This window comes from Rhinolophus sinicus, linkage group LG13 (assembly GCF_036562045.2).
Source record: "Rhinolophus sinicus isolate RSC01 linkage group LG13, ASM3656204v1, whole genome shotgun sequence".
NCBI classification, from domain to species: domain Eukaryota; kingdom Metazoa; phylum Chordata; class Mammalia; order Chiroptera; family Rhinolophidae; genus Rhinolophus; species Rhinolophus sinicus.
This window is the reverse complement of record NC_133762.1, coordinates 54,220,312-54,246,232: the sequence shown is the minus strand read 5'-3', so window position 1 is coordinate 54,246,232 and position 25,921 is coordinate 54,220,312. Positions and strand designations below refer to the sequence as shown.

Genomic DNA, 25,921 nt, shown 5'->3' with positions numbered 1-25,921 from the left:
AATAACGATGGAAAACTTCCTTAACCTGGTGAAGAAAATAAACATACAAGTCTAGGAAGCACAGAGGGTCCCAGATAAGATGAAACCAAAGAGACCGACACCAAGACACACAATAATTAAAATGGTAAAGGTTAAAGACAAAGAGAGAATCTTAAAGGCAACAACAGAAAGGCAGTTAGTTACCTACAAGAGAGTTCCCATAAGACCATCAGCTGATTTCTCAACAGAAACATTACCTACCAGAAAGGACTGGCACGAAATATTCAAAGTGATAAAATGCAAGGACCTATAATCAAGACTACCTTACCCAGCCAGGCTATCATTTAAAATTGAAAGAGAGATAGAGTTTCCCAGACAGGAAAAAGCTAAAGGAATTCATCACCACCAATCCAGTGTTACATGTTAAAGGGGCTTCTTTTAAGAAGAAGAAGGGGAGAAAAAAATATAAAGATGAATAAAAAAATGGCAATAACTATGTACCTATCAATAATCACTTTAAATGTAAATGATTTAAATACTCCAATCCAAAGACATAGGACAGCTGAATGGATAAGAAAACAAGACCCATCCATAAGGTGTCTACAAGAAATCCACTTCAGACTGAAAGAAACACAGAGATTGAGTAATCGGATGGGAAAAGATAGTTCATCTTTTCTTACAGCAGAATAGCATTCCATTGTGTATACATATTACATCTTCTTTACCCAATCATCTATTGAGGACACTTTGGTTGTTTCCATGTCTTAGCCACCACAAATAAAGCTGTAATGAACATCAGAACACATATATCTTTATAGATAAATGTTTTCAGATTTTTTTGGTTAGATACCCAGGAGAGGGATTGCTGGGTCATATGGTAATTCTATTCTTAATTTTTTTGAACACATAATGTGATATATAGATAATGTATTACAGAATTGTACACCTGAAACCTACGTAACTTTATTAATTGTTGTCACCCCAATAAACTTTAATTAAAAAAAAGGATAATTTATGCAAATGAAAATGAAAAAAAGCTGGAATAGCAAAAGTTTTATCAGACAACATACATTTTAAAACAAAGTTTATAATAAGATAAGATAAGATAAATGGATCAATACAACAAGAGGATATAACCACTGTAAACATTTATGCACCCAAGACAGGAACACCTAAATATATAGAGAAAATATTAACCAACATGAAGGGAGAGATTGAGAGTAATAAATTCATAGTAGGGGACTTTAACATTCCGTTGACACCAAGGACAAATCTTCCAGACAGAAAATCAACATGGAAACAGTGAGTTTAAATGACACACTAGACCAAATGGGTTTAATTTATATTTTTAGAGCATTGTACCCCAAAGCAGCAGAATATATATTCCTTTAAAGTGTACATTGATTTTTTTTCAAAATAAACAACATGTTTGGCCATAGAATGAGTCTCAATAAATTTAAGAAGATTGGCATCATATCAAGCATCTTCTTTGACCACAATGGCATGAAACTAGAAATCAATTACAAAAAGAAACAAACAAACAAAAACCTCTGAAAAACAGAAACACATGGAGGCTAAATAACGTGCTAGTAAACAGTGAATGGATTAACAATGAGTTCAAGGGAAAACATCAAAAGATACTTTGAGACAAATGAAAATGAATACACAACAACCCAAAATCTATGGGACACAGTGAAAGCATCCAAAGAGGGAAATTCATATCAGTACAGACCCACCTCAAGGAAAAAGAAAAATCTCAAATAAACAATCTAACCATATACCTAAATGAACTGAAAAAAGAACAGCAAATAAAGCCTAAAGTTAGTAGAAATAAATGCTAAAGATCAGAGCAGAAATAAACAAATTAGAGTCTTAAAAAAATTACAAAAGATTAATATGAAATAAAGAGCTGATTTTCTGAAAAAGATAAATGGAATTGATAAACCTTTAATCAGACTCAAAAAAAGAGACCTCTAAATAAATAAAATCCGAAATGTAAGAGGAGAAGAGACAACTGACACCATAAAAATACAAAGGATTACAAGAAAATACTATGAAAAATAATATGCCAGCAAATTGGACAATCTAGAAGAAATGGATAAATTCACAGAAACATACAATCTTCCAAGACTGAATCAAGAAGGAACAGAAAAATCTGAACAGACTTATTTCTACAAACAAAATTGACTCAGTAATCAAACAAATCTCCCCGAAAATAAAATCTGGACTAGATAGCTTCACAGGTGAATTTTATCAAACATTCAAAGAAGAATGAATACTAATCCTCCTCAAACTATTCCAAAAAAATTCAAGAGGACGGAAAGCTCCCAAGCTCGTTTTAGGAGTTAAGCATTACCCTGATTCCAAAGCCACACAAAGACACTATAAAAAGAAAAAAATAGGCTGATAACCCTGATGAACATAGATGCAAAAATCCTCAACAGAATATTGGTAAACAGAATTCAGAAATACAATAAAAATATCATACAGCACAATCAAGTGAGGTTTATTCCTAGGATGCAATGTTGGTTCAATATGCACAAATCAATTGCTGTGACATGCTACATAAGCAAAATGAAGGATAAAAATCATATGACCATATCAATAGACACAGAAAAAAGCATTTGACAAAATTCAGCATCCATTTATGATAAAAACTCTCAGCAAAGTGGGTATCACAGAGAAAACATACCTTAACATAATAAAGGCCATATATGAAAAACCCACAGGTAACAACATACTCAGTGGGAAAAAGCTAAAAGTGATTTCCTTAAGATCAGGAGCAAGACAAGGACATCTACTTTGACCACTTTTATTCAACATGGTATTGGAACTCCTTGCCACAGCAATCAGACAAGGAAAATAAATAAAAGACATTCAAATTGGAAGAAGTAAAACTCTCATTATTTGCAGATCACATGATACTATATATATTGAACACTAAGGTTCCACCAATAAACTATTAGAACTAGAAAATAAATTCAGAAAATAGCAGGATATAAAATTAACATTCAGAAATCAGTTGCATTTTTTATACACCAATAATAAACTATCAGAAAAAGAAATTAAGAAAACAGTCCCATTTGCAATTACATCAAATTATAGGAACATCACATTGCATAGGAACACATTTACCAAAGAGATGAAAGACTTGTATTAAAAAAATTGACATTTACAGAATTGTACACCTGAAATCTATGTAACTTTACTAACAACTGTCACCCCAATAAACTTTAATTTAAAAAAATGACATTGAAGAAAGAAATTGAAGAATATATAAATGAATGAGAATATAGGCCATGCTCATGGCTAGGAAGAATTAACATTGTTAAAATGTTCATACTACCCAAAGCAATCTGTAAATTCATTACAATTGCTTTCAAAATACCAATGGCATTTTTCACAGAACTAGAATAAATAATCCTAAAATGTATATGGAACAACAAAAGAACCTGAATAGCCCCAGCAATCTTTAGGATGAAGAACAGAGTTGGATGTATCACAACACCTGATATCAAACGATACTACAAGGCTATAGTAATCAAAACAGCACAGTACTGTCATAAAAACAGACCCACAAATCAATAGAACAGAATAGAAAGCCTAGAAAAAAAATCCCACCTATATGGTCATTTAATCTATGACAAAGGAGGCAAGAATACACTGGGGGGTAAAGACAGGACAGTCTCTTCAATAAATGGTGTTGGGGAAACTGAACAGATATATGCAAAAAAAAAAAAAAAAAAAAAAAAGAAAGAAAGAGAGAGAGAGAGAAAGAAACTAATCCATGAAATAGTATTGTTATACTATTATAATATATATATTGTCTATTATAATTATATATCTTGTAATTGTTATACTATTATAATAGCATAGATCACTTTTTTACACCACATAAACTCAAAATGAATTAAAAACTTAAATGTAAGACCTGAAACCATAAAATTTCTATTATAGAAGAAAACATAAGCATTAAACTCTCTGATATTGATGTTTTAATATTTTTTTCTGATATATCTCCACTGGCAAGGGAAAGGAAATAAAAAAATGGGACTATATCAAACTAAAAAGTTTTTGCATAGCAAAGAAAACCATCAAAAAACCAAAACAAAAACAAACAAACAAACAAAAAAACACAAAACCAAGAAACGAAAATACAACTTACTGAATGGGAGAAAATATTTGTCAATGATATATCTGATAAGGGATAGATAGATAGATAGATAGATAGATAGATAGATAGATAGATAGATAGATAGATCTCAGGCAACTCAACACCAATAAAAATAAATAATCCAATTTAAAAAATGGGCAGAGGGCCTAGATATCTCTCCAAAAGGGACATACAGATAGCCAATAGGTATATGAAAAGATGTTCAACATCACTAATTAACAGAAATGCAAATTAAACCACAATGAGATATCACCAGCTCACACCTGTCATATTGGCTATCAATAAACTAGTCAATAGATGTTTGTGAGGATGTGGAGAAAAGGGAACCCTCATGCACTGCTGTTGGAATTACAAATTGGTGCAGCCACTATGGAAAACAATATGAAGGTTCCTCAAAAAATAAAATAGAACTAACTTATGACCCAGCAATTCCACTTCTGGGTATTTATCCAAAACACTAATTTGAAAACATATTTGCACTCTATGTTTATTGCAGTGTTATTTACAATAGCCAAGATATAGAAGCAGCCTAAGTGGCCATCAATAGATAATTGGACAAAGATGTGGTACATACATACAATGGAATATTACCCCTCCATAGAAAAGAATGAAATCTTACTATTTGCTACAATATGGAGGCTATTATGCTAAAAAGAAATAAGCCAGACTGATAAAGACAAATACATGTTATGTTACTTATATGTGAAATCTAAAAAAAAAAAAAATGAACAAACAAAACAGAAACAGACTCATAGATATAGAAAACAAACTGATGGTTGCTGGATGGGTGGGGTCTTGGAGGGCAGTATGAAAAACATGAAGGGATTAGTAAGTACAAATTTGTAGTCACAAGGATGTAAAGTACAGCATAAGGAATATAGTCGATAATATTGTAATAACTAGTGCCAGGTGGGTATTAAAGTAATTGGGGGGCATCACTTCATAAATTATATAAATGTGTAACCACTATGCTGTACACCTGAAACTAATATAAAATAATATTGGATGTCAAAAAATAAAATTGAAAAAAATAAATTAATTTCAAGGGATAATTGTATGGTCTAGTGAAATTGCTTAGGAAAGCAGACAAATGTTTGCAATCATTGAATCCAATATAATTCCTCTCAACAAATGAAGTTCAGGTTATTGTTTGCTTAATTATTTGGCTTCCTTATGAGTAGTGTATGTTGATCATTGAATAATGTGTCTTTATATTTTTGAAAGCATTTCATTTCAGTGCTATATTGAATGCAAAAATATGGTTTGACAGAACTGTGAAACAAAGTTATCTTAAATAAATCTTTTCTCCACAGATTTTCAGGTACTTGCAGAACATTTTGGACCACAGTTAGGTTTGGCTTTAATATTTGTTGATGTGGCTCTTTGCTAAAGTTTAACAAATCTCACAGATGTGTAGGGCAGGGGATATTTTTTCTTGACCTTGATGTTGAGAAGGCATTTTTAGTTGTATTATTTCATCCCAGCTTTGGATGTATTTATTACGTTATCAAATTATTTTATGTACCCAAACTTTACAAGCACATTATTACTTCAGCAATTGTACTCAGACTGTGAATATGATCAGGAACATAATGTGTTGGACTTCAGAATTTAAAACTGGTTCTTCATGGGATTCTCATTGACAAGACTTGGAAGTAATGAAATAGTAATTTTTTTTTAACTCATAGTTAAGAATATGTCTAAAGGATATACTTTAGATATATTTCTATTTCCTAATGGATGCACATTTTAAAATAGAGGTAAAAATACAAGGTGAGAGAAACAATACTACTTCATGGATTAAAATCCCAGGGAAAAATGATTAATCTACTATGTACTCAGAATTGCACTATGCAAAGAAATCCAGAAATAAACAAGGCAAAATTTTTACTTTTTAGCATCTAAATGATACTACTCAGCATTCTGCTAATTCTTTTAGCAGAAAGAAATGGCAAGGGAAGAGAACACCTTTAAAAAAGTCTGCATCAATATCTATTTTCTTAGCTATTGTGCTGTATATTGACGAACAAATATAGACATATTGAAAGCAACACTTTATTGGCCTGGACAAAAAGCACATATGATCCTTTTCTAGTCTTTCTTTTGTTTTCCTTAAACATAAAAATTAGTGGCTAAATGAGGAGCAAAAATCCTTAAATTTTCTATTGTGAAGCTAGAGCAAAACTGAAAGCAAGCTTGGTATCTTTCTCTTCTTTATTTCTCGGGTTGGTAGCAGACCTTGGTGGTTACTTTGGCTAAAAAACTACCTAGGATTTTCTGGTCAAGATGGCAGAGTAGGTAAATGCTGTACTTGTCTCCTCTCATGACCACATGTAAATTACAACTAAACTACACAACACTCATCATTATGAATTGCCTGAAGTCTAGCTGAACAAAGTCCTACAATTAAGGATATGAAGAACAAGCCATGTTGAGACTGGTAGGAGGGGCAGAAATGAAGAATGGGATGGTCCCACATCTGCATGTGACTATTAAAAACAAGAGGGATATCTCAGCTGCAGAAGTCAAGTCACCCCTGGAGACGAAAGGGGTCCCAGCCCCACACCAGGCTCTCTAGAGTTCCAGTGCTGGGGAGAGGAGTCCCCACAAATTCTGACTATGAAAACTAGTAGAGATTGTGACTGAGTGAGACAGAGGGTGGTTGCATTCTCAGGTGCTCCACTTAAATGGCCCCCACACAGACTCACTTGTTGATGAACTCACTTGCTCTGAGCTCCAGCACTAGGGGAGCAGCTCAAAAGACGCCAGGGACATACAGAGAGAAACTCAATTGTCTGGCTTCTGGACAAGGGTTAGAGGGGCAACTTTCTCCCAGCTTGAGGAACTGGTGAAAGCCATTGTTTCTTTGCTGAGCCTTTCCCCATCCTGGCATACAGATGCAGGTTTCTATGTCTGAGTTTCTATCAATCTGGCTAACACCATTTGTTCACGCTGCCCTGGTGATTCCAAGATCTCGCTTCACCCAAGCCACTTTCAGGGACTTTTTCATACAAATGGCCTGTCTTGGCTCATGCTGTGGACTTTCCTATAATCTCTCAAAGGCTCACAAAACCCAAACAAACAGCATCTGGCTTTGACATGTCCCATACTTCTGGCTCAACAGCCCTAAGCCCAGCACTAGCAACAGCCAGACTTGGTTTGCAGCTTGGCCTCTTAAGGCACCTCCAAGGCCAGCTCAGGCACTTGCCCTCTGCAGTAGGCTCATGCCAGGTAGCCCTGGGCAGGACACAGGCTATGGCTGAAATAGGCCTATAGCAAGTCCTCTTCTGGGATGCCCTGGGCCTGATACACCTAATGGCCAGGTTCTGACTGAGCTGGAGCATTACCTGGCTACCTCCAAGGACAACTCATCCAAAGGGCAGACTCAGCAGGCACCACAGTCCTGATAAAGCAAATCCTGCTCTGTATGGTTAGCTTATGCACCACAGCTCCTCCACCATAGTCATGGCCAGTCCTCACAACCAATCAGCCTGAGGGTTAATTTCTCCCATCGACATGCAAACAGCAGCCAAGCCTCAACTACAACAGGAGGTTACACACAACCCACACCAGGGACAAACTTGGAGCACCCAGCTCTGGTGACCAGGGAAACTGTGCTACTGGGCCCAGTCTGCTAAGACCAGGAGATGTGTAGCAGCATTAGCTACTACATACAAAAAAAACACAAGATTACTCAACCCAGCAAAGCTATCATTTACACTCGAAGGACAGATAAAGAGCTTCCCAGACAAGAATAAGCTTAAGGAGTTCATCACCACCAAACCAATACCACAAGGAACCATAGAGGGATTTCTTTAAGACAAAAAATCAAAATAAAAAATATGAATCGTAAAATGGCAATAAGTGCATACCTATCAAGAATTACTTTAAATGTAAATGGATTAAATGCTCCAACAAAAGAAAAGGTGGCTGAGTGGATAAGAAAAGAAGACACTGATATATGCTGCCTACAAGAGAGTCACTTCAGATAGTAAGACACACACAGACATAAAGTAAAAGGATAGAAAAAGATATGTCATGAAAATGGAAACAAACAAACAAAAAGCTGGCATAGCAATACTTATACCAGACAAAACAGACTTTAAGGAGTGGGCGGTTAGCTCAGTTGGTTAGAACGTGATGCTTTTAACAAAAATGTTGCCGGTTCGATTCCCACATGGGCCACTGTGAGCTGCGCCCTCCACAACTAGATTGAAACAACTACTTGACTTGGAGATGATGGGTTCTGGAAAAACACATTTAAAATAAATTTAAAAAAAAATAGACTTTAAAACAAAGGCTATAACAAAGACAAAGTGTCCAATAATCCCATTTTTGGCTACTGTCAATACACCTTGCATTTAACCTTGATGAGAAGACAGAGTAAAGATACAGGAGATTTATGATCTTCAGTTTTCCTGCTATCTTCTGTTGGTCTTCACAGGCAGGACAGATGGTTAACCCTACCAGGTGAAGACAGATGGCTACCAGGACTCTTACAATGGGCAATGAAGGGGGAATGGATGCCTCTTTTGTTTAAAGTAGGTGCTATTTTGAGGAGAAAAAACAATGATTAGAATCACCAGTGCATGATCTCCTTCCTTATTACCCAACCCATCTTATTTTGTTCTCTTTTGGAAACATCACTCAACACTTCAAGAATTAGCATGTTAAAGATCATCTGAAGTAAGTGTAAGAATAAGAAAATCTTAGCCTAACCTAGTGGTCCTAAGGAGTCTCTCTGAACCAAACAATGGCTTCTAAGTTTCTGTTCCTCAGTTCTCTTTCCCAGTCCAAGCCTTTTAAGCATCTTTATTTCTGCGGCAGTTTCCATTATGTGTTTATCTCTGAGTAATCATGGGGCAATATCTTTAATCATAGAAAAGGAGAAATCAACAGACTTAGAAGAAAATATACAAATGAAAGGAAAACAATTGGCCATAAGGGGTATGATCATGGACCAGAGATGGACTGCAGAAAAAAACAGTATCATATACTGCACCAGAGTTTTCTTTATCTCAAATGTGCACATATGTGGTTTGTGTCCTCTTCAGCCAGAATACAATGGTCTTGAGTTTCAGTAAATATCTAGCTCAGCATTTTTTCTCCAGTACCTGACTCATTAAGTGTCTGTTAAATAACAAAACTATTTTTTATTTTTGCCCTTTTTACTAGAAACTTTTTGAAATTTGAATATTTATTTATTTATTTATTTATTTATTTTAAATTTATTGCGGTGACAATTGTTAGTAAAATTACATAGATTTCAGGTGTACAATTCTATATTACATATCTATAAATCCCATTGTGTGTTCACAACCCGAGTCACTTCTCCTTCCATCACCATATATTTGATCCCCCTTACCCTCATCTTCCACCCCCTCCCCCTTACCCTCTGGTAACCACTAAACTATTGTCTGTATCTATGAGTTTTTATTTCTCATTTGTTTGTCTTGTTCTTTTGTTGTTTTTGGTTTATATACCACATATCAGTGAAATTATATGGTTCTCTGCTTTTTCTGTCCGACTTATTTCGCTTAGCATTATAGTCTCAAGATCCATCCATGTTGTCACAAATGGTCCAATTTCATCTTTTCTTACCGCCGAGTAGTATTCCATTGTGTATATATACCACAAATTCTTTATCCATTCATCTATCAATAGACATAATGGTTGTTTCCATGTCTTGGCCACTGTAAATAAAGCTGCAATGAACATTGGAGCACACAAGTCTTTATGTATAAATGTTTTCAGTTTTTTTGGGTAGATACCCAGGAGAGGGATTGCTGGGACATATGGTAATTCTATTTGTAATTTTTTGAGGACACTTCACACTGCCTTCCATAGTGGCTGCACCAGTCTGCATTCCCACCAACAGTGGATGAGGGTTCCTTTTTCTCCACAGCCTCTCCAACACTATTTGTCTTGTTGATGGTAGCCATTCTGACTAGGGTGAGGTGATATCTCATTGTGGTTTTTATTTGCATTTCTCTGATGATTAGTGAGGTGAGCATTTTTTCATACGTCTATTTGCCATTTGTATGTCCTCTTTGGAGAAATGTCTCTTCAGGTCCTCTGCCCATTTCTCAACTGGGTTCTTTGTTTTCTTCTTGTTGAGTTGCATGAGTTCCTTGTATACTTTGGATATTAGCCCCTTATCAGAGGCACTGTTTGCAAAAATCTTCTCCCATTCAGTTGGTTGCCTTTTTATTTGTTGATGGTTTCTTTTGCTGTGCAGAAGCTTTTAAGTTTCATATAGTCCCATTCATTTATTTTAGCTTTTACTTCCCTTGCATTTGGAATCAAATTCATAAAATGCTCTTTGAACCCAAGGTCCATAAGTTTAGTACCTATGTTTTCTTCTAAGCAGTTTATTGTTTCAGGTCTTATGCTTAAGTCTTTGATCCATTTTGAATTAATTTTGGTACATGGTGACAGATAGCAGTCCAGTCTTATTCTTTTGCACGTGGCTATGCAATTCTGCCAGCACCATTTATTGAAGAGGCTCTCTTTTCTCCATTGTATGTTTTTTGCTTTTTTGTCAAAAATTACCTGTCCATAATTATGTTGTTTTATTTCTGGGTTCTCAATTCTATTCCATTGGTCTATGTGTCTGTTTTTCTGCCAATACCATGCTGTTTTGATTATTGTTGCCCTGTAGTACAAGCTGAAGTCAGGGAGTGTAGTACCTCCAGTGTTGTTCTTTTTTCTTAAGATTGCTTTGGCTATTTGGGGTCTTTTGTGGTTCTGAACAAATCTGATGACTTTTTGTTCTACTTCTTTAAAAAATGCCATTGAGATTTTGATGGGGATTGCATTAAATCTGTATATTGCTTTGGGTAATTTGGCCATTTTAACTATGTTGAAAATTAATGTGACAAAGAGCTGGTTCTTTGAAAATATTAACAAAATTGATAAACCCTTGGCTAGACTCACTAAGATAAAAAGAGAGAAGACTCTAATTAACAAAATCAGAAATGAAAAAGGGGAAGTTATCACGGACACCACAGAAATACAAAGGATCATCTGAAAATAGTATGAAGGACTATATGCCACCAAATTCAATAACCTAGAAGAAATGGACAAGTTCTTAGAAACATATAGCCTTCCTAGGCTGAACCATGAAGAACTGGAAAATCTAAACAGACCAATCACCAGTAATGAAATTGAATCAGTCATCCAAAACCTTCCCAAAAGCAAAAGTCTGGGATCAGATGGCTTCACTAGTGAATTCTACCAACCTTCAAATAGAATCTAATACCTGTCCTACTGAAACTCTTCCAAAAAATTGAAGAAGAGACAGTACTCCCTAACTCATTTTATGAGGCCAACATTACCCTGATACCAAAACCTGGTAAGGACAGCACAAAAAAAGAAAACTACAGACCAATATCTCTGATGAACACAGATGCAAAAATCCTGCACAAAATTCTAGCAAATTGAATATAACAATGCATTAAAAATATTATTCATCATGACCAAGTAGAGTTCATCCCCGGGGCACAAGGATGGTTCAACATCCACAAATCCATCAATGTGATACATCACATAAACAAAATAAAGGACAAAAATCATATGACTATATCAATTGATGCAGAAAAAGCATTTGACAAGATACAACATCCAGGGGCCGGCCCGGTGGCTCAGGCGGTTAGAGCTCCGTGCTCCTAACTCCGAAGGCTGCCGGTTCGATTCCCACATGGGCCAGTGGGCTCTCAACCACAAGGTTGCCAGTTCAATTCCTCGAGTCCCGCAAGGGATGGTGGGCTCTGCCCCCTGCAACTAAGATTGAACACGGCACCTTGAGCTGAGCTGCCGCTGAGCTCCCGGATGGCTCAGTTGGTTGGAGCCTGTCCTCTCAACCACAAGGTTGCCGGTTTGACTCCCGCAAGGGATGGTGGGCTGCGCCCCCTGCAACTAGCAACGGCAACTGGACCTGGAGCTGAGCTGTGCCCTCCACAACTAAGACTGCAAGAACAACAACTTGAAGCTGAACAGAACCCTCCACAACTAAGATTGGAAGGACAACAATTTGACCATTGTTCCCCAATAAAATCCTGTTCCCCTTCCCCAATAAAATCTTTAAAAAAAAAAAAAAAAGATACAACATCCATTTATGATTAAAACACTTAATAAAATAGGTATAGAAGGAAAATACCTTAACATAATAAAGGCTGTATATGACAAACCCTCCACTAATCTCATAATTAACGGTGAAAAACTGAAGCCCTTTGCTCTTCGTTCAGGAACACGACAGGGCTGTCCCCTATCACCTCTGCTTTTCAACATAGTGTTGGAAGTCCTTGCCAGAGCAATCAGGCAAGAGAAAGAAATAAAAGGCATCCAAATTGGGAATGAAGAAGTTAAATTGTCACTGTTTGCAGATGACATGATGCTATATATAGAAAACCCTAAAGACTCCACCAAAAAGCCATTAGAAATAATGAACAAATACAGTAAAGATGCCGGCTAAAAAATCAATGTACAAAAGTCCATTGCATTCCTATATACTAACAATGAAATCTCAGAAAAAGAAATACAAAAAACAATTCCTTTTGCAATTGCAGCAAAAAGAATAAAATACCTAGGAATAAACTTAACCAAGGATGTGAAAGACCTATATGTTGAAAGCTACAAGACATTTTTAAAAGAAATTGAAGAAGAAACAAAGAAATGGAAATACATTCCAGGCTTATGTATTGGAAGTATTTATTTATTTTTAATTAAAGTTTATTGGGGTGGCAATTGTTCGTAAAGTTACATAGTAGTGAACTTTTTATTTTTATACATTCAGAAAAGTGAAACCTGTCAATGCATTTTCACAAATAAATCACATTTATTTAAGCAGCCCCAAGATCAAGAAACAGATCCGCACCCCAGACCCCTCCCCAGCAAACCTGCTTTCTGACTTTTCACCATTCCCTGGTTAACTGCTGTCATGATTTCTAACACTCTGGACTGGCAGATGAAACAGGCATGATCCTTGCCCATGAGCTTTCCAAGGACATACCTGGGCATTGAATTGATACAGCTAGGCTCAAGGCTGTTATGACACAGAAAAGAGAGCTTCTCCCTTTGATAGGGGTGCCAGCTTCTATTACAGACTCTTTGAGAATGCTTGGCACTGGCTGGCAGTATAGGCAGCTTGGATCTTACTGTGAGAGCAAAGATAAAGTGGATTTCAGAGCAGAATTTCCACTCCAGGGAATGTGAGATCCCCTGGGTTGAGGCATTAAAGGAAAATTGCCTGTGACCTGTCAGTTGGTGATCTGTTGGGGAGCCTGTTTCATCTACATTGCTAATTAAAGCCCAAATTAAACCAAATCAAATGTTCACATAAGGAGCCCCACAAGAATGAGTTTACAAATTCCATCAGCTCAAAAGAAGCCTCATGTGTAAATCCCTAAATCACATGCTTGACCCTCTTTACATCTACTTTCCTTCAAGAGTCCTGGGGAAGAGGCTATGAAGCCTTCAGTGTATAGTGTGCAACTTGCCTGGATTATTAATTTCCCTCTCAGTGAATTGCACAAGGAAAATCAGAGTCTACCCAATTGAATGAGTGTGTAGAAATATGGAGATGGTAACAAAATTTGAAGAGGGAGGATTCAGTGATGACCAAAGTTCCTGTTGTGAAAATAGGAAGTGGGAACACTGGAAATGCTGCTGTTTTGTGCCTAAGATGATAAGTTTGGTTGCAGGACAGTTGAATTTAAACTGCCAGGGAGGGTAGAAAATGAGATCTGAAGTACAAGAACAAGGTAAAGATAAGAGCTGAAAAAAGAAAAATGAGGGGTCATGAGCATTAAGAAGATAGTTGAAGCATGGTGGTAAATTAGGTCAATGTGAGAAAATATAAGGTGAGAAGAGGAGCAGAGATGGTCCCACGGCTGCAACCACGCATGGATACTGAGAAGCCACTTTCTATTGTAAGCTGATCACTTGCTGGCCTACTCATTTTCCCATTCATAATATGGGGACATGGAAACCTCCTTAGAGTATGTGGGTTCACCAGTAGAAATCTTCCATAAATGACTCCTTAAATTGCTTGGTTTCTTTCTATCTATGATAGGCCAAAATATGTTCCCAGATAATCAGAACTCCTCACACAATAACGCAGGAAAAGACAGCCAGTAAAGAGTGATCTTCTGTTTACTCTGCTCCCAGCCCTATAAAGGGTTTATTTATAATGCACAAGATAAAGGAGCAGAGAGTCCCTGGTGCCACTCAGCCAAGGATCCATTTGGCCTATCTCAATACATTAAATGATTTTATTTCAAAATTCTCTGCTTACCCTCTTTTAAGGCCTACCCAGTGGGCCCAAATATGGTAGCAGAAGTTGAAAGGTATGTTTCCAGGAAAACTCACCCTGGAGTCTCTCTCCAGCTGCTGCTTGTGGTGTAGGCTGCGTCTTCTCTTGGCCTTCGCAAGGCCATTGTGATAAAAGTGGTACAGGCTTTCAGTGAAGGGAAGCTGTGAAGAGTCAAACAAACACATGATATGGTTAGCTTCTGGGGCTAGCCCTGGAACAGGGACACTAAAGTGGGAGCTGCATGATGAGGCTCCATGGGAGGGGATGTATATGACAAAACCACTGATAAGCTTGTATCAGACCTGGTCTTCTATTTCCCCATCACTGCACTGTTTCCCTTTTTCTCTACCTTTTCTTATATAGTGCCCATTCCCCTTCCCTCCCCAAATACCTTCTATTCTTTCCTCCATTTCTTTAGTTTCTATTCATCTTTTGATCTCCTGTTCTCCTCCATGGAGCCTTGCCTTTGAACTCATACCCACACCAAATTCTCAATTCTCCTCTTTTAGACTAGTGTTTACATGACATGTTGAGTTGCTCCAGGATTGTGTTGTGACCTAGTTCTGTCTTCATAGCTAGACTGTATATAAGACATATACAAAGCACATAATGAAATGGAAAATGTAACTTCTACCTCCTCAGTATTACATCAAATGAAAATGCTAATCAAAAGACAAAGTTATTAACAGAGTAGATGAAAATACCCAACCCTATGACTCAACTATATGCTATCTGCAAGAGATGCACTTTAGATTCAAATATATAAATAAGTTGAAAGTAAAAGGATGTGAAAAAATATACTGTACAAACAGTAACCATAAGAGAGGAGGATTGACTATATATGTCTTTGACAAAATTGATTTTAAGGTAAAAATGTTTACTAGAGACAGGAATAACCTTTAATGGAGACTTTAATAGCTCATTTTCAATAATGTATGGAACAAGTAAGCAGATCAGAAAGTAAGTTGAACACTTAAACAAAACTATAAACCAACTAACCTAACAGACTTCTATAGAACACCCAAGAACATCAGAATACATATTCTTCTCATGTACAAATAGAACATTTTCTGGGATGGATCATAAGCTAGGCCATAAAACAAGCTTCAATAAATTTAGAAGGAATAAAATAACACAAAGTATGTTATCTAATCATAATTTCTAATTACATTAAAATTAATAACAAGGTAAATTGGGAAATTCATAAATATGTAGATATTAAACAATATACTCCTAAATAATCAATGAGTCAGAGAAGAAATCCCATTGAATATTAGAAAATACTTTGAGTTGATTGAAAAAAAACCCAAAACCCATAGAATCAAAAACTTGTAGGATGCAGTTTAAGTAATACTTAGGGAGAAATTCATAGCTATAAATACCCATGAAAAACATCTCAAATCAATAAACTAATTTTGAACCTTATGAAAAAGAAAAACAAACTAAACCTAAAGTAAACAGCAGGGAGAGAATTAGAAAAATTAGGAGATTCAAATTGGGATAAATGATTTGGGAAAACAATAGAAAAAATAAGCAAAACCAAAAGTTATTTTTTGAAAAGTTCATTAAAATAAATAAACCTCTAAAAATACTGACCAAGAAGAGAAGACTCAAATGAGTGAAATCAGTACTGAAAGAGGAGACATTACTACACAATCACAGAGTATATTAGGAAATACTACAAATACAAATAATAGTATGCTAACAAATTAGATCAAATTGGTGAAATAGATAAATTCCTAGAAAGACATAAACTTCCAAAATGTATTCAGAAGTATAGAAAATTTGTTAAGTAGAGATTGTATTAGTAATTTAAAAACTTTTTACAAAATAAAGTCCAAGCCCAGATGTCTTTACTAGTGAACTCTATTAAATATTTACAGAATTTATACAAATTCCTCCTCAGAAAATCTTTTAGAAAAGTAGATTAAAGAACACTTCCCAACTCATTCATAGAGGCTAATATTAACCTTGTACAAAAACCAGACAAAGATATCATAAGAAAACTACAGATGACTGTTCCTTACAAATATAAAATTAAATCCAGCATCATATAAAGAGCATTATATACCATGACTAAGTGGAATTTATCTCAGGAATGCAAATTTCTTTTAACAGTTGAAAATCAATGAATGTAATAACCATAATAATGGAGTAAAGGACAAAACATGACCATCTTGATGAATGCAAGAAAATCATTTGGCAAAATCCAACAATATTTTATGATAAAAAATGGAAAAACTTAGAATGGAAGGGAATATCCTGTATCTGATAAATGTATATAAAAATCCATAGCTAACAGATTTAATAGTGAAAGGCTTAATGCTTTCCTCTTAAGATCAGGGCAAGATGAGGATGTCTGCGCCTGCCACTTATATTCAACAGTGTATTGGAGGTTCTAGGCAGGATAATTAGGTAAGAAAAAAATGAAGTAATGGCATCCATTTTGAAAAGGAAGAAAAAAATATCTCTATATGCAGAAGATATTATCTTGTACATAGAAATTCTTGAAAAATCCACATACACACAAAAAACTATTAGAATTAACAAATGACTTCAGCATGGTTGCCATATATATAATTAACATACAAAAATTGTTTTTGTGTATGCTAGAATGACCAATTGAAAAATAAAGAACTCATACAATTCAACAACAAAAAATAAACAATCCGATTAAAAAAGGGTTAGAGGACCTGAACAGACACTTCTTCAAGGAAGACATACAAACGGCCAACAGATACATGAAAAAAATGTTCAACTTCACTAGTTATTAGGGAAATGCAAATCAAACGACAATGAGATACCACCTCACACTGTTAGAATTGGCTGTTATTAACAAGACAAGTAATAACAAGTGTTGGAGAGGTTGTGGAGAAAAAGGAACCCTCATACACTGCTGCTGGGAATGTAAATTGGTACAGCCACTATGGAAAACAGTATGGAGTTTCCTCAAAAAATTAAGAATAGAATTGCTGTAAGTCCCAGCAATCCCTTTTCTGGAGATTGCCCTTTCAGATTACCCCAAAAGTCTGAAAACAATTATCTGTAAATATATATGATGTCGGACAATTAAGTTCACAAACTTGTTACAATGATGTTGCTAACCTTTTTTGATATCAGAGAGATTATTCATTATGAATTTGTACCAACTGGACAAACAGTTAACCAAGTTTACTATTTGGAAGTGCTGAAAGGCTAAGTGAAAAAGTTCCACAACCTGAACTTTCCCCCAACAATTCATGGCTCTTGCATCACAATAATGCAACAGCTCACAAGGCTCTGTCTGTGAGGGAGTTTGTAGCCAGTAAATAACTGTATTGGAACACCCTCCCTACTCACCTGATCTGGCCCCCAATGATTTCTTTGTTTACCTGAAGGTAAAGGGAATATTGAAAGGAAGACATTTTGATGACATTCAGTGAGAGAGAGACATCAAGGGTAGTACGATGACAGCTCTGATGGCCATTCCAGAAAGAGTTCCAAAATTGCTTTAAAGACTGGCATTGGTGCATAGCTCCCCAAGGGGAGTACTTTGAAGGTGACCATAGTTATATTCAACAATGAGTTATATAATACTTTTTCTAGGTTGAGTTCCCAAACTTAATTGTCAGTCCTCATATGAACCCCTATGTTAATTGCAGCATTATTTACAGTGGCCAAGACATGGAAACAACCAAGGTGTCCTCCCACAGATGACTAGATAAAGAAGATGTGGTACATATATACAACCAAATATTACTCAGCCCTAAGAAAAGATGAAATACTGCCATTTGCAACAACATGAATGGATCTTGAGATTATCATGCTAAGTGAAATAAGTCAGACAGAAAAAGTTGAGAACCATATGACTTCAGTGATATTTGGGATATAAAACTGAAAGCAACAAATGAACAACAGAAACAAACAAAGAAGAAAAAACTCATAGACACAGACAAAAGTTTAGTGGTTACCAGAGGGTAACAGGGGAGGGGAATGGTAGAAGAATGTAAAGGGAGTCATGTATATGGTGATGGAAGGAGAACTTACTTTGGGTGGTGAACACACAATGCAATATATAGATGATTATTATAGACTATACACTTGAAACCTACATAATTTTACTAACCAATATCAATCCAATAAATTTAATTAAATTTAAAAAGAGTAGAATTAAGACAACAATTCCATTTATAATAACATCAAATAAATAAAATACTTGAGAATAAACTTAACAAAGGAAGTACAGGATCCGTACACTACATCATTGAACAAAACATCATTGATAGACATTTAAAAATATCTAAATAAATGGAAAGACATCTTATATTCATGGATTTGTAAGATGGCAATTCTCCCTAATTTTGTGGATTCTAAAATTCATATGGAAACCTTAAAATTCATAAAAGGACCCAGAATAGCTAAAACAATCTTGAAAAAGAAGAACAAAGTTGGAGAACTCACACTTTCCAATTTCAAAACTTATTAAAAAAACTACAATAATCAAGGCATTATGGTACCAGCATAAGGAAAGACATATAGTTCAGTGGAATAAAATTGAGAGCTCAGAAATAATTTATAATAATCAATTTATGGTTAGTTGATCTTAACAGATGTTATGAAAACTCAATGAGAAAGGATAGTCTTTTCAACAAATAGTACTTGGGCAACTTAATATCCACATGAAAAATAATAAATTAGGATCTCTATCTCATACCATATGCAAAATTTAACTCAAAATGATTTATAGCCCTAAATGTAAAGGAAAAAACACACATATAATATTTAAAATAAAACATAGGAGTAACTTCATGACTTTAGGCTAAGTACTGATTTCTTAGATATGACACCAAAAGCACAAAGGACAAAAGAAAAAAAATGCATGCTGAATAATATTCTATTGCCTGTATATACCACATTTTGTTTATCCATTTAACTATTGATGGACACTTGGGTTTCTTCCATCTTTTGGCTATTATGAATAATGCTGCATGGGTGTGCCTGTGCGATATTTTTGCAGCATATTTTTAAGTCTAATATTACTTCCAAATTGAAACTTTACAATGTTAAATGTTTTGAAAGTCCTTAAATGCATCATATATTTACTAATTTTAATCCAGAAGCCCTACCACTTCCTATTGTCACATACTGAGGTCATTTCACATGGTTATGTTACCTGCTTCATTTTATAGAGAAAGACATCGTGGCTCAGGGAGGAGCAGGACTTGCCCAGTTAAGGGGGAGATCTCAGGAAAAATCCCAGGTCTCCTGACTGTATTTCCAGCACACTTGCCATCCCATTGCTTCTGTTGCATCTCATTGTATGTCCCATCCCCCTTTGTAACAATGGCTATGAATCCAAGAGATTGAAGGCTGGAATTCTTGACAAAGATGAGTGTGACTCAAGGACAACCAGGTTGGTGAGTGACATACCCCCTGCTGTGTTGGGGCCCAATACATCTAAATAGAGCTAATTGGTCTCATGGAGCTGAAATTGGAAATTGGCAATAAAGAAGTAAACTGACTGATCACAGACTTAGAAAATTAACATGTTGACATTGGTTATTTTTCTGAGCCCTCTTTGCCTCTTGTCTTTGAAATGTGATATATAGATGATGTATTACAGAATTGTACACTTGAAACCTATGTAACTTTACTAACAATTGTCACCCCAATAAACTTGAATTAAAAACAACAACAAAAAAAACCTATGTCCCCAAATACTCACCTGAGTGTCCCAGTAAGAAGCCTCTTATAATTGGCAGCATTTTATATTTCAAATGTTTTCTTCATTTACACACACACACACACACACACACACACACACACACACACACCCTCCTTTCCTTCTTTTATACCATCACCTTTTTCTCTTAAGGCAAAAATTTGCATGGTTCCAGAAAGAAGGACAAAAAAGGATGTGAAAGAAGAATTCACAGCTAATTGTCAGCTTGAAAGTTCAGGCTGGGTGACAGTATAATAATGTTGCTAACTTAGACTTGCAGTTTTAAAAAAATTCTCATTATGCCTCAAACTTTTATAAATCCCAGCAGCACTTCTCATTGCCTCTCTTCCTTCCCTCTTGCTTCCTTTTCCCACTGATAACCATGGCTCCAAGTTGAAGCTCCTCTCTGAACCCACACATTCCCTTTCCTTAATAGCATGGAACCCAGGGAACTGGCAACCAACTGAGAACAGATAAAACAGTGTGTTAAATCCTCACCGAGCCCCATTTCTACTTTCCCATAGACCAGACTTCTTTTCCCTTAGGCAATCCCTGGATGCTCCAGAATGTCTGTGAACATGGCCTCCACCATAAATTTTGTGCCTTTATGCATTAACTTGTTTCAGGAGAGCCCACTACTTACAGATTCTCAAATGGGTCCAGAAACCCCAAACAGTTAAGACTCTCTAGTTCACATGCATCATTTTTACTTTGGCAGTTTTGTTTGCATTTGCTCATTGTCTGATTTTCATGATGCTCAGTCAAGCTTAGTTGGGAGTCTGGTTTGATAGAACATTGGATGTTATTCCATGTATAAAGATTTAAACACTTTTATTTTCAAGAGGGCTGCTATCAAGAAATTTCAGGAACAAAAACTGGAAAACAAAACAACACATTAAGGATTAAAAAACTGGCTCAGCTTATAATTGCTTGTCAATTTCATTTTGGGCCTTGAATTTTACAGATGGGCGAGGCTCTGCGTTTAACTGACATTCCCCAAGACCATTTTGATGTCCCTGGATTGCATGCAATCTCTTTTGAGTGAGGAACTGCACTCTGAAATAAGGATGGGAGAAAGGGAACTGGAGGATGGGGTACGAGGCTCTGCCCTACAGGTATTTATAGACCAATGATGAAACACACAAACAAGAAAACTATATTATGCAATTGACAGAAACATAACATTACAGAAATAAAGAATAGAAATAGAGATCATGACTATGAATTAGGCAGTGGGAAGCAGGAAAAGGAGAGAAGAAGAAGCAGGCTCTGAACTTCTATGGGAGAGGCAATGTTAGTCAGGTGATTTAGATAGCATTAAAAGTCCTCTTTTTGGGCCAGATGGTTCCTGCTCAGCCCTGTCCTAAACCTCGTGTGTGTGTGTGTGTGTGTGTGTGTGTGTGTGTGTGTGTGTGTTGAATGCTTAATCGCATGAAAGTACAATTATGTCTGGAAGGGGTAGCACCCTAAGCCATGGCCTTTAAATGCCTCAACAGAGATTTGCTGACAGGATGGAAGTTTCTAGAACTAGAAAGAAAGACAGGATAATTAAGAGAGGCAGGAAAGAGGGGAACCAAAGGCATGTCCTGACTATATGACAACCATGCCTCAGCCTGAACAATTTCTTGTTTGTGGGTTCTAGATGCTCCCCTGTACTGACTTGCCATTTTCCCATAATTGAAGTTCCTCCTCCTTAAAGGCTGAACTTAAGATCACACATCTCAGCTATTTGAATCCTCTCACTTTTTCCTGTCTTGCTTTGGAAAGAGAGATGGATACAAAATGAGTCTGGAGAATAACAGGTAAAACCGTTTCCTCTCCTGTTCAAGACTTCATTTATCTTTTACCTCCACAGGACCAATATTAATTACCTCTGCTGTTAGGCTCTCAGGTGTTCACAAAGAAGCTTAGAGAACGTTATCGGTGGCTGAACATAGGAGAGATAGGTAAACTCATGCAGAGAGGCTGCTGCTCTGATGCCTGAGGAGCCCCAGGGGTCCTCATTAAGGTTCTCTACAAATGGAGAAAGCCTCAAGTCATTTGAGTTTCAGTCATGTATCACCATGACAATGTGTGTTACAAACCACAAAAAATCTCAGTGGCATCGAACAACAACCATTTATTTAGCTCACATTTCATGGGTCAGAAATATAGGCTCCATGAATGGTTGTTCAGGTCTTGGCTGCGCTACCTTGTGCATTTGTAGTCTCCTGCAGTTTGTCTAGTTTGGTTCTTCTTCTGAGGGTCAGTAGGCTGTTAGCTAGGGCACCTCAGTTCTCCTCCACATGGTCTCACATTCTCTAGAAGACCCTCCCAGGCTTGTTCTCATGGATGAGGCAGGACTTCAACAGTAAATCTAACAGTGCAAGGGACTAAACGGGAATGTTCAAGGCCTCTTGAGTCCCAGGTTTGGAACAGGCATGTCAGCACTTCTGCCATATTCTTTTAGCCACAGCAAGTCAGAGGCTAGCCCAGAGTCACAGTCGGGAGGATTTCAAACTTCCAGGGCAATATAGGAAGGTAATATAGGAAGGCCAATAATTGGGCCATCGATAAATCAACCTACCACACTTAGAGTGCACCAAAAAGCCCACCCTGAAGATACATCAAAGACTGACTCCCAGCATGTATAAAGGTGCTGGCTGATGCCTTGGAACGTTCTGATTGCCATCTTCCCCTAGAAGGTAGGACATGAAGCCAATGTTTTCAGATCTGCTATATGGAATAACTGACGCGTGAGGGAAGCTATCCTTAGTGTGAGGCCAAATACTAGAATATTGCCAGTTGCCAGCAAAAAAACACCCAAAAAACCAACCAAAGAATAGTTCCATTTGTAAATTCACATTGCCACAATATGCCAGGCTCTTCAAAAACACAATCCCATTTACTCATCATATCAGTCCTACAAGGTGGGTATCATCTCCATTTTAAGAATGAGGAGACAGAGGTTCAGAGAAGTTTATTTGAATCCAGTCCCAGCTGACTTTGAAGCCCATGATCTTTGTCCTTCATTTCACTCTTCTAAAATTTCTTTCCTACGTGGGAAATGTTTCCCTGCAGGTCAATTAGAGGATGGACCCTGCATGTTACTGACATCTGCCCAGAGACTATTACTGATTTCCTGGATTATGTGCAAGGCAAGCTGATCCAGCAAGAATTCTGATGCTTACAAACAGACAGGTTTGAGTGCCAATTTTAGAGCAAAGGAAGAAAGAAGCACAACTTCCAGAGTGATTTTATTTCTTAATTAACAACAAACAGTGAATGGATTTAACCTAATACTTGGATTAAATATCTATTCCCATCATGAAATAAAAAACTTTTTTTTTTTCCCCCCAGGCAGACCTATATATTAGCTCTGAAGCCACAGCTGCCATCCAGGGCAAAGATTGTAGAGGATAGTCTGATTGACAGCCCAAGATGATGAGGGGACAGACCACACTCCTTAGTTACACTTTTGGATGGGAAGGAACCAACCAGCTTCCACAGTACAAAGAGGAAGTGCCTTTCATCCAGGTATTTTCTGGTGAACATCTTACATTTACTAGCCTACTCTTCAAACGCGAACCCTAAACTTCCCTTGGTCCATACTTTTCAGATTAGATCTTTACATTCTCATTTTTACACTTGTGATTTAATAACAAAGGGTGGTAATTATTCTAAGTGCTCTGATCATCTGTCTTGTTTTGTTCGCATTGTCAACCAACTAACAGAATATCCCCAGTTAACACCAGCAGAGTCACTCCAATCCATAGCTAAGTGGACCATGCACTCTTTAGAATAAGGAAAAGCTTTTTCCTTATGGGAAGATTCATACACAAGACTGCTTTTGCATGTAGTATTAGGGATCAGAAGAATCTCATGCTTAAAAAATTTGAGCCACTGACATGTTACATAAATCTTCATCTTTCAAAATTATCCTGGTATTTCAGAAAGAACACTCTCTGGAGATAAACTTAGAAACAACTAAACTGAAAGCTCCATGAAGACATGCCTGTTTTTCTCACAAGCATCTAGAACATAGCATGAGCTTCATAAATATTTGTTGAATGAATAAAAAAATCAGGAGTTTCTAGATTTTAGAGAGTCAATACGTAGCTGTGTGCCTAAGTGTAGATGATTAAATCTCTGGGTGTGGCATTCTTTTGGCATTAGTAAAACATTTAATGCTTTGGGGGTCAAGCAGGAAATATAAATATGTGAGTTAGGTATAGGACAATAAGGAGTGTGGTATAGGACAATAAGTATGTGAAGCAGGTATAGGGCAATAAGGGGCTTGTGGTAAACTGGAGCGAGTATATGCTCTCCTCAAGACAAACAGATTGAAGCACAGTGCTGGTCAAGCAAAATCCAATTTGTGAGCCAGTGAGTGATGCATATTGTACCTTCTAGCTCTGAACAGTTGAGGACTCTAATAAGTGCTTGACCAAAGGCCCATTATAAAAGGGTTTGAACTTGTAGAAACTCATGGGAAGCAGAAATACCATTAGGTATTCCAGGGGAAAAAAATGTCTGTTTGATTACAGACATATCTGAGACTGTCTGTTATTTTTGTCTGTAGTTGGGCCCACGCTCTCTGGAGCAGCTGTGAAAGACAAGAGAGATTAATCACTACCAAACATCAGCTCTGGCATTGAGGTTCTCTCTAAATGATAAAGGAGAAGATAGGGTGAAAAGTGGAAGCCTGTGAAATCACTTGCTGGTTTCTTCACAAGGAAGCTGTCTCTTCAAAACCTGGAATAACCCAGAAGAAGGCTGCAGTTGGCCAAGTTGGTATCAAATATGATTTGTTAATGGGGCTTTATTGGTGCCATAATAAATTTTACATAGATAATAAGGTCTGAGAAAAGGAATTCATGTTTGACATCTATCTATCTATCTATCTATCTATCTATCTATCTATCTATCTATCTATCTATCTATTTATCTATCTATCAATCATCTATCTATCATCAATCTATCCATCCAACTTAGAATATCTGAGAACAGTGATACCAAGAATGAGTTAAATATTGAAACGTCAGTCTCAGTTTCACTGGAATAAAGATACAGAAAACATACAGAAGGTTCTGAAGGAAGAAAGGGATTTACAGGAAAGAAAGTTTATTGCATTTTCAAAGAGTGAATAACTGTAAAAAAGATGCTGCATTTCTCTTCATTGCTACATAAAGATCTTCACAGCATATTGTTTTTGAAAAAACAAAACAGCATGTGCAAGTAAGGGTCTCACTTAGAAGGACGTTCAGCTAATATTCACCTAAATGTTAATAACAGGTGGAGAAATTTAGGATGGTTTAATTTTCTTCTGTTCACCTCTCTATATTGTTTTCTATATATTATTTTCTATAATGAGCTTTGCCTACTCTTAAAAAATAACATATAATAAAGGTAATTTTATTTTGTAAAATAAAACCAAGTGTATGTCATAGCATCTCAGAATTTTCACACTGGAAATAGCCTAAAAGAGTATGCAGCACTTAACAGAAGTTGTGACACCATAGCTGGCAGCTGGGTCCCTCTTGAGGAGGGTATTGTTTTTATCTAGGAGTATCCTATTATGGTAGGTAGAGCCCTAAGGTCATAGGTGATCTGCCTGGAAAGAATTGTCTTTATGAGAGGAGGGCTTGCTAAGGAAACCAAGGGACAGAAGAAAAAAAAAGGAAGAGGAGCTGGTAAGAAGTTTGAGGCCTGGCATGACACCAGGCAAAGAGGCCTCAGCTCAGGCCTCAATGATGAGGTGACCGAAGGATTTCTT

The 25,921-nt window shown here is 36.6% G+C and overlaps 1 protein-coding gene across 1 annotated transcript in view; it reads right to left on the bottom strand.

The window, feature by feature from the left end:
* PCSK2 (proprotein convertase subtilisin/kexin type 2) overlaps positions 1 to 25,921 on the bottom strand; it is a 294,215-nt gene that overhangs the window by 226,839 nt on the left and 41,455 nt on the right. Inside the window, exon 2 of the mRNA XM_019756643.2 lies at positions 14,522 to 14,626. Within this exon, the coding sequence (XP_019612202.1) occupies positions 14,522 to 14,626 (105 nt within the window). The remainder of the gene's footprint in view (positions 1 to 14,521; positions 14,627 to 25,921) is intronic.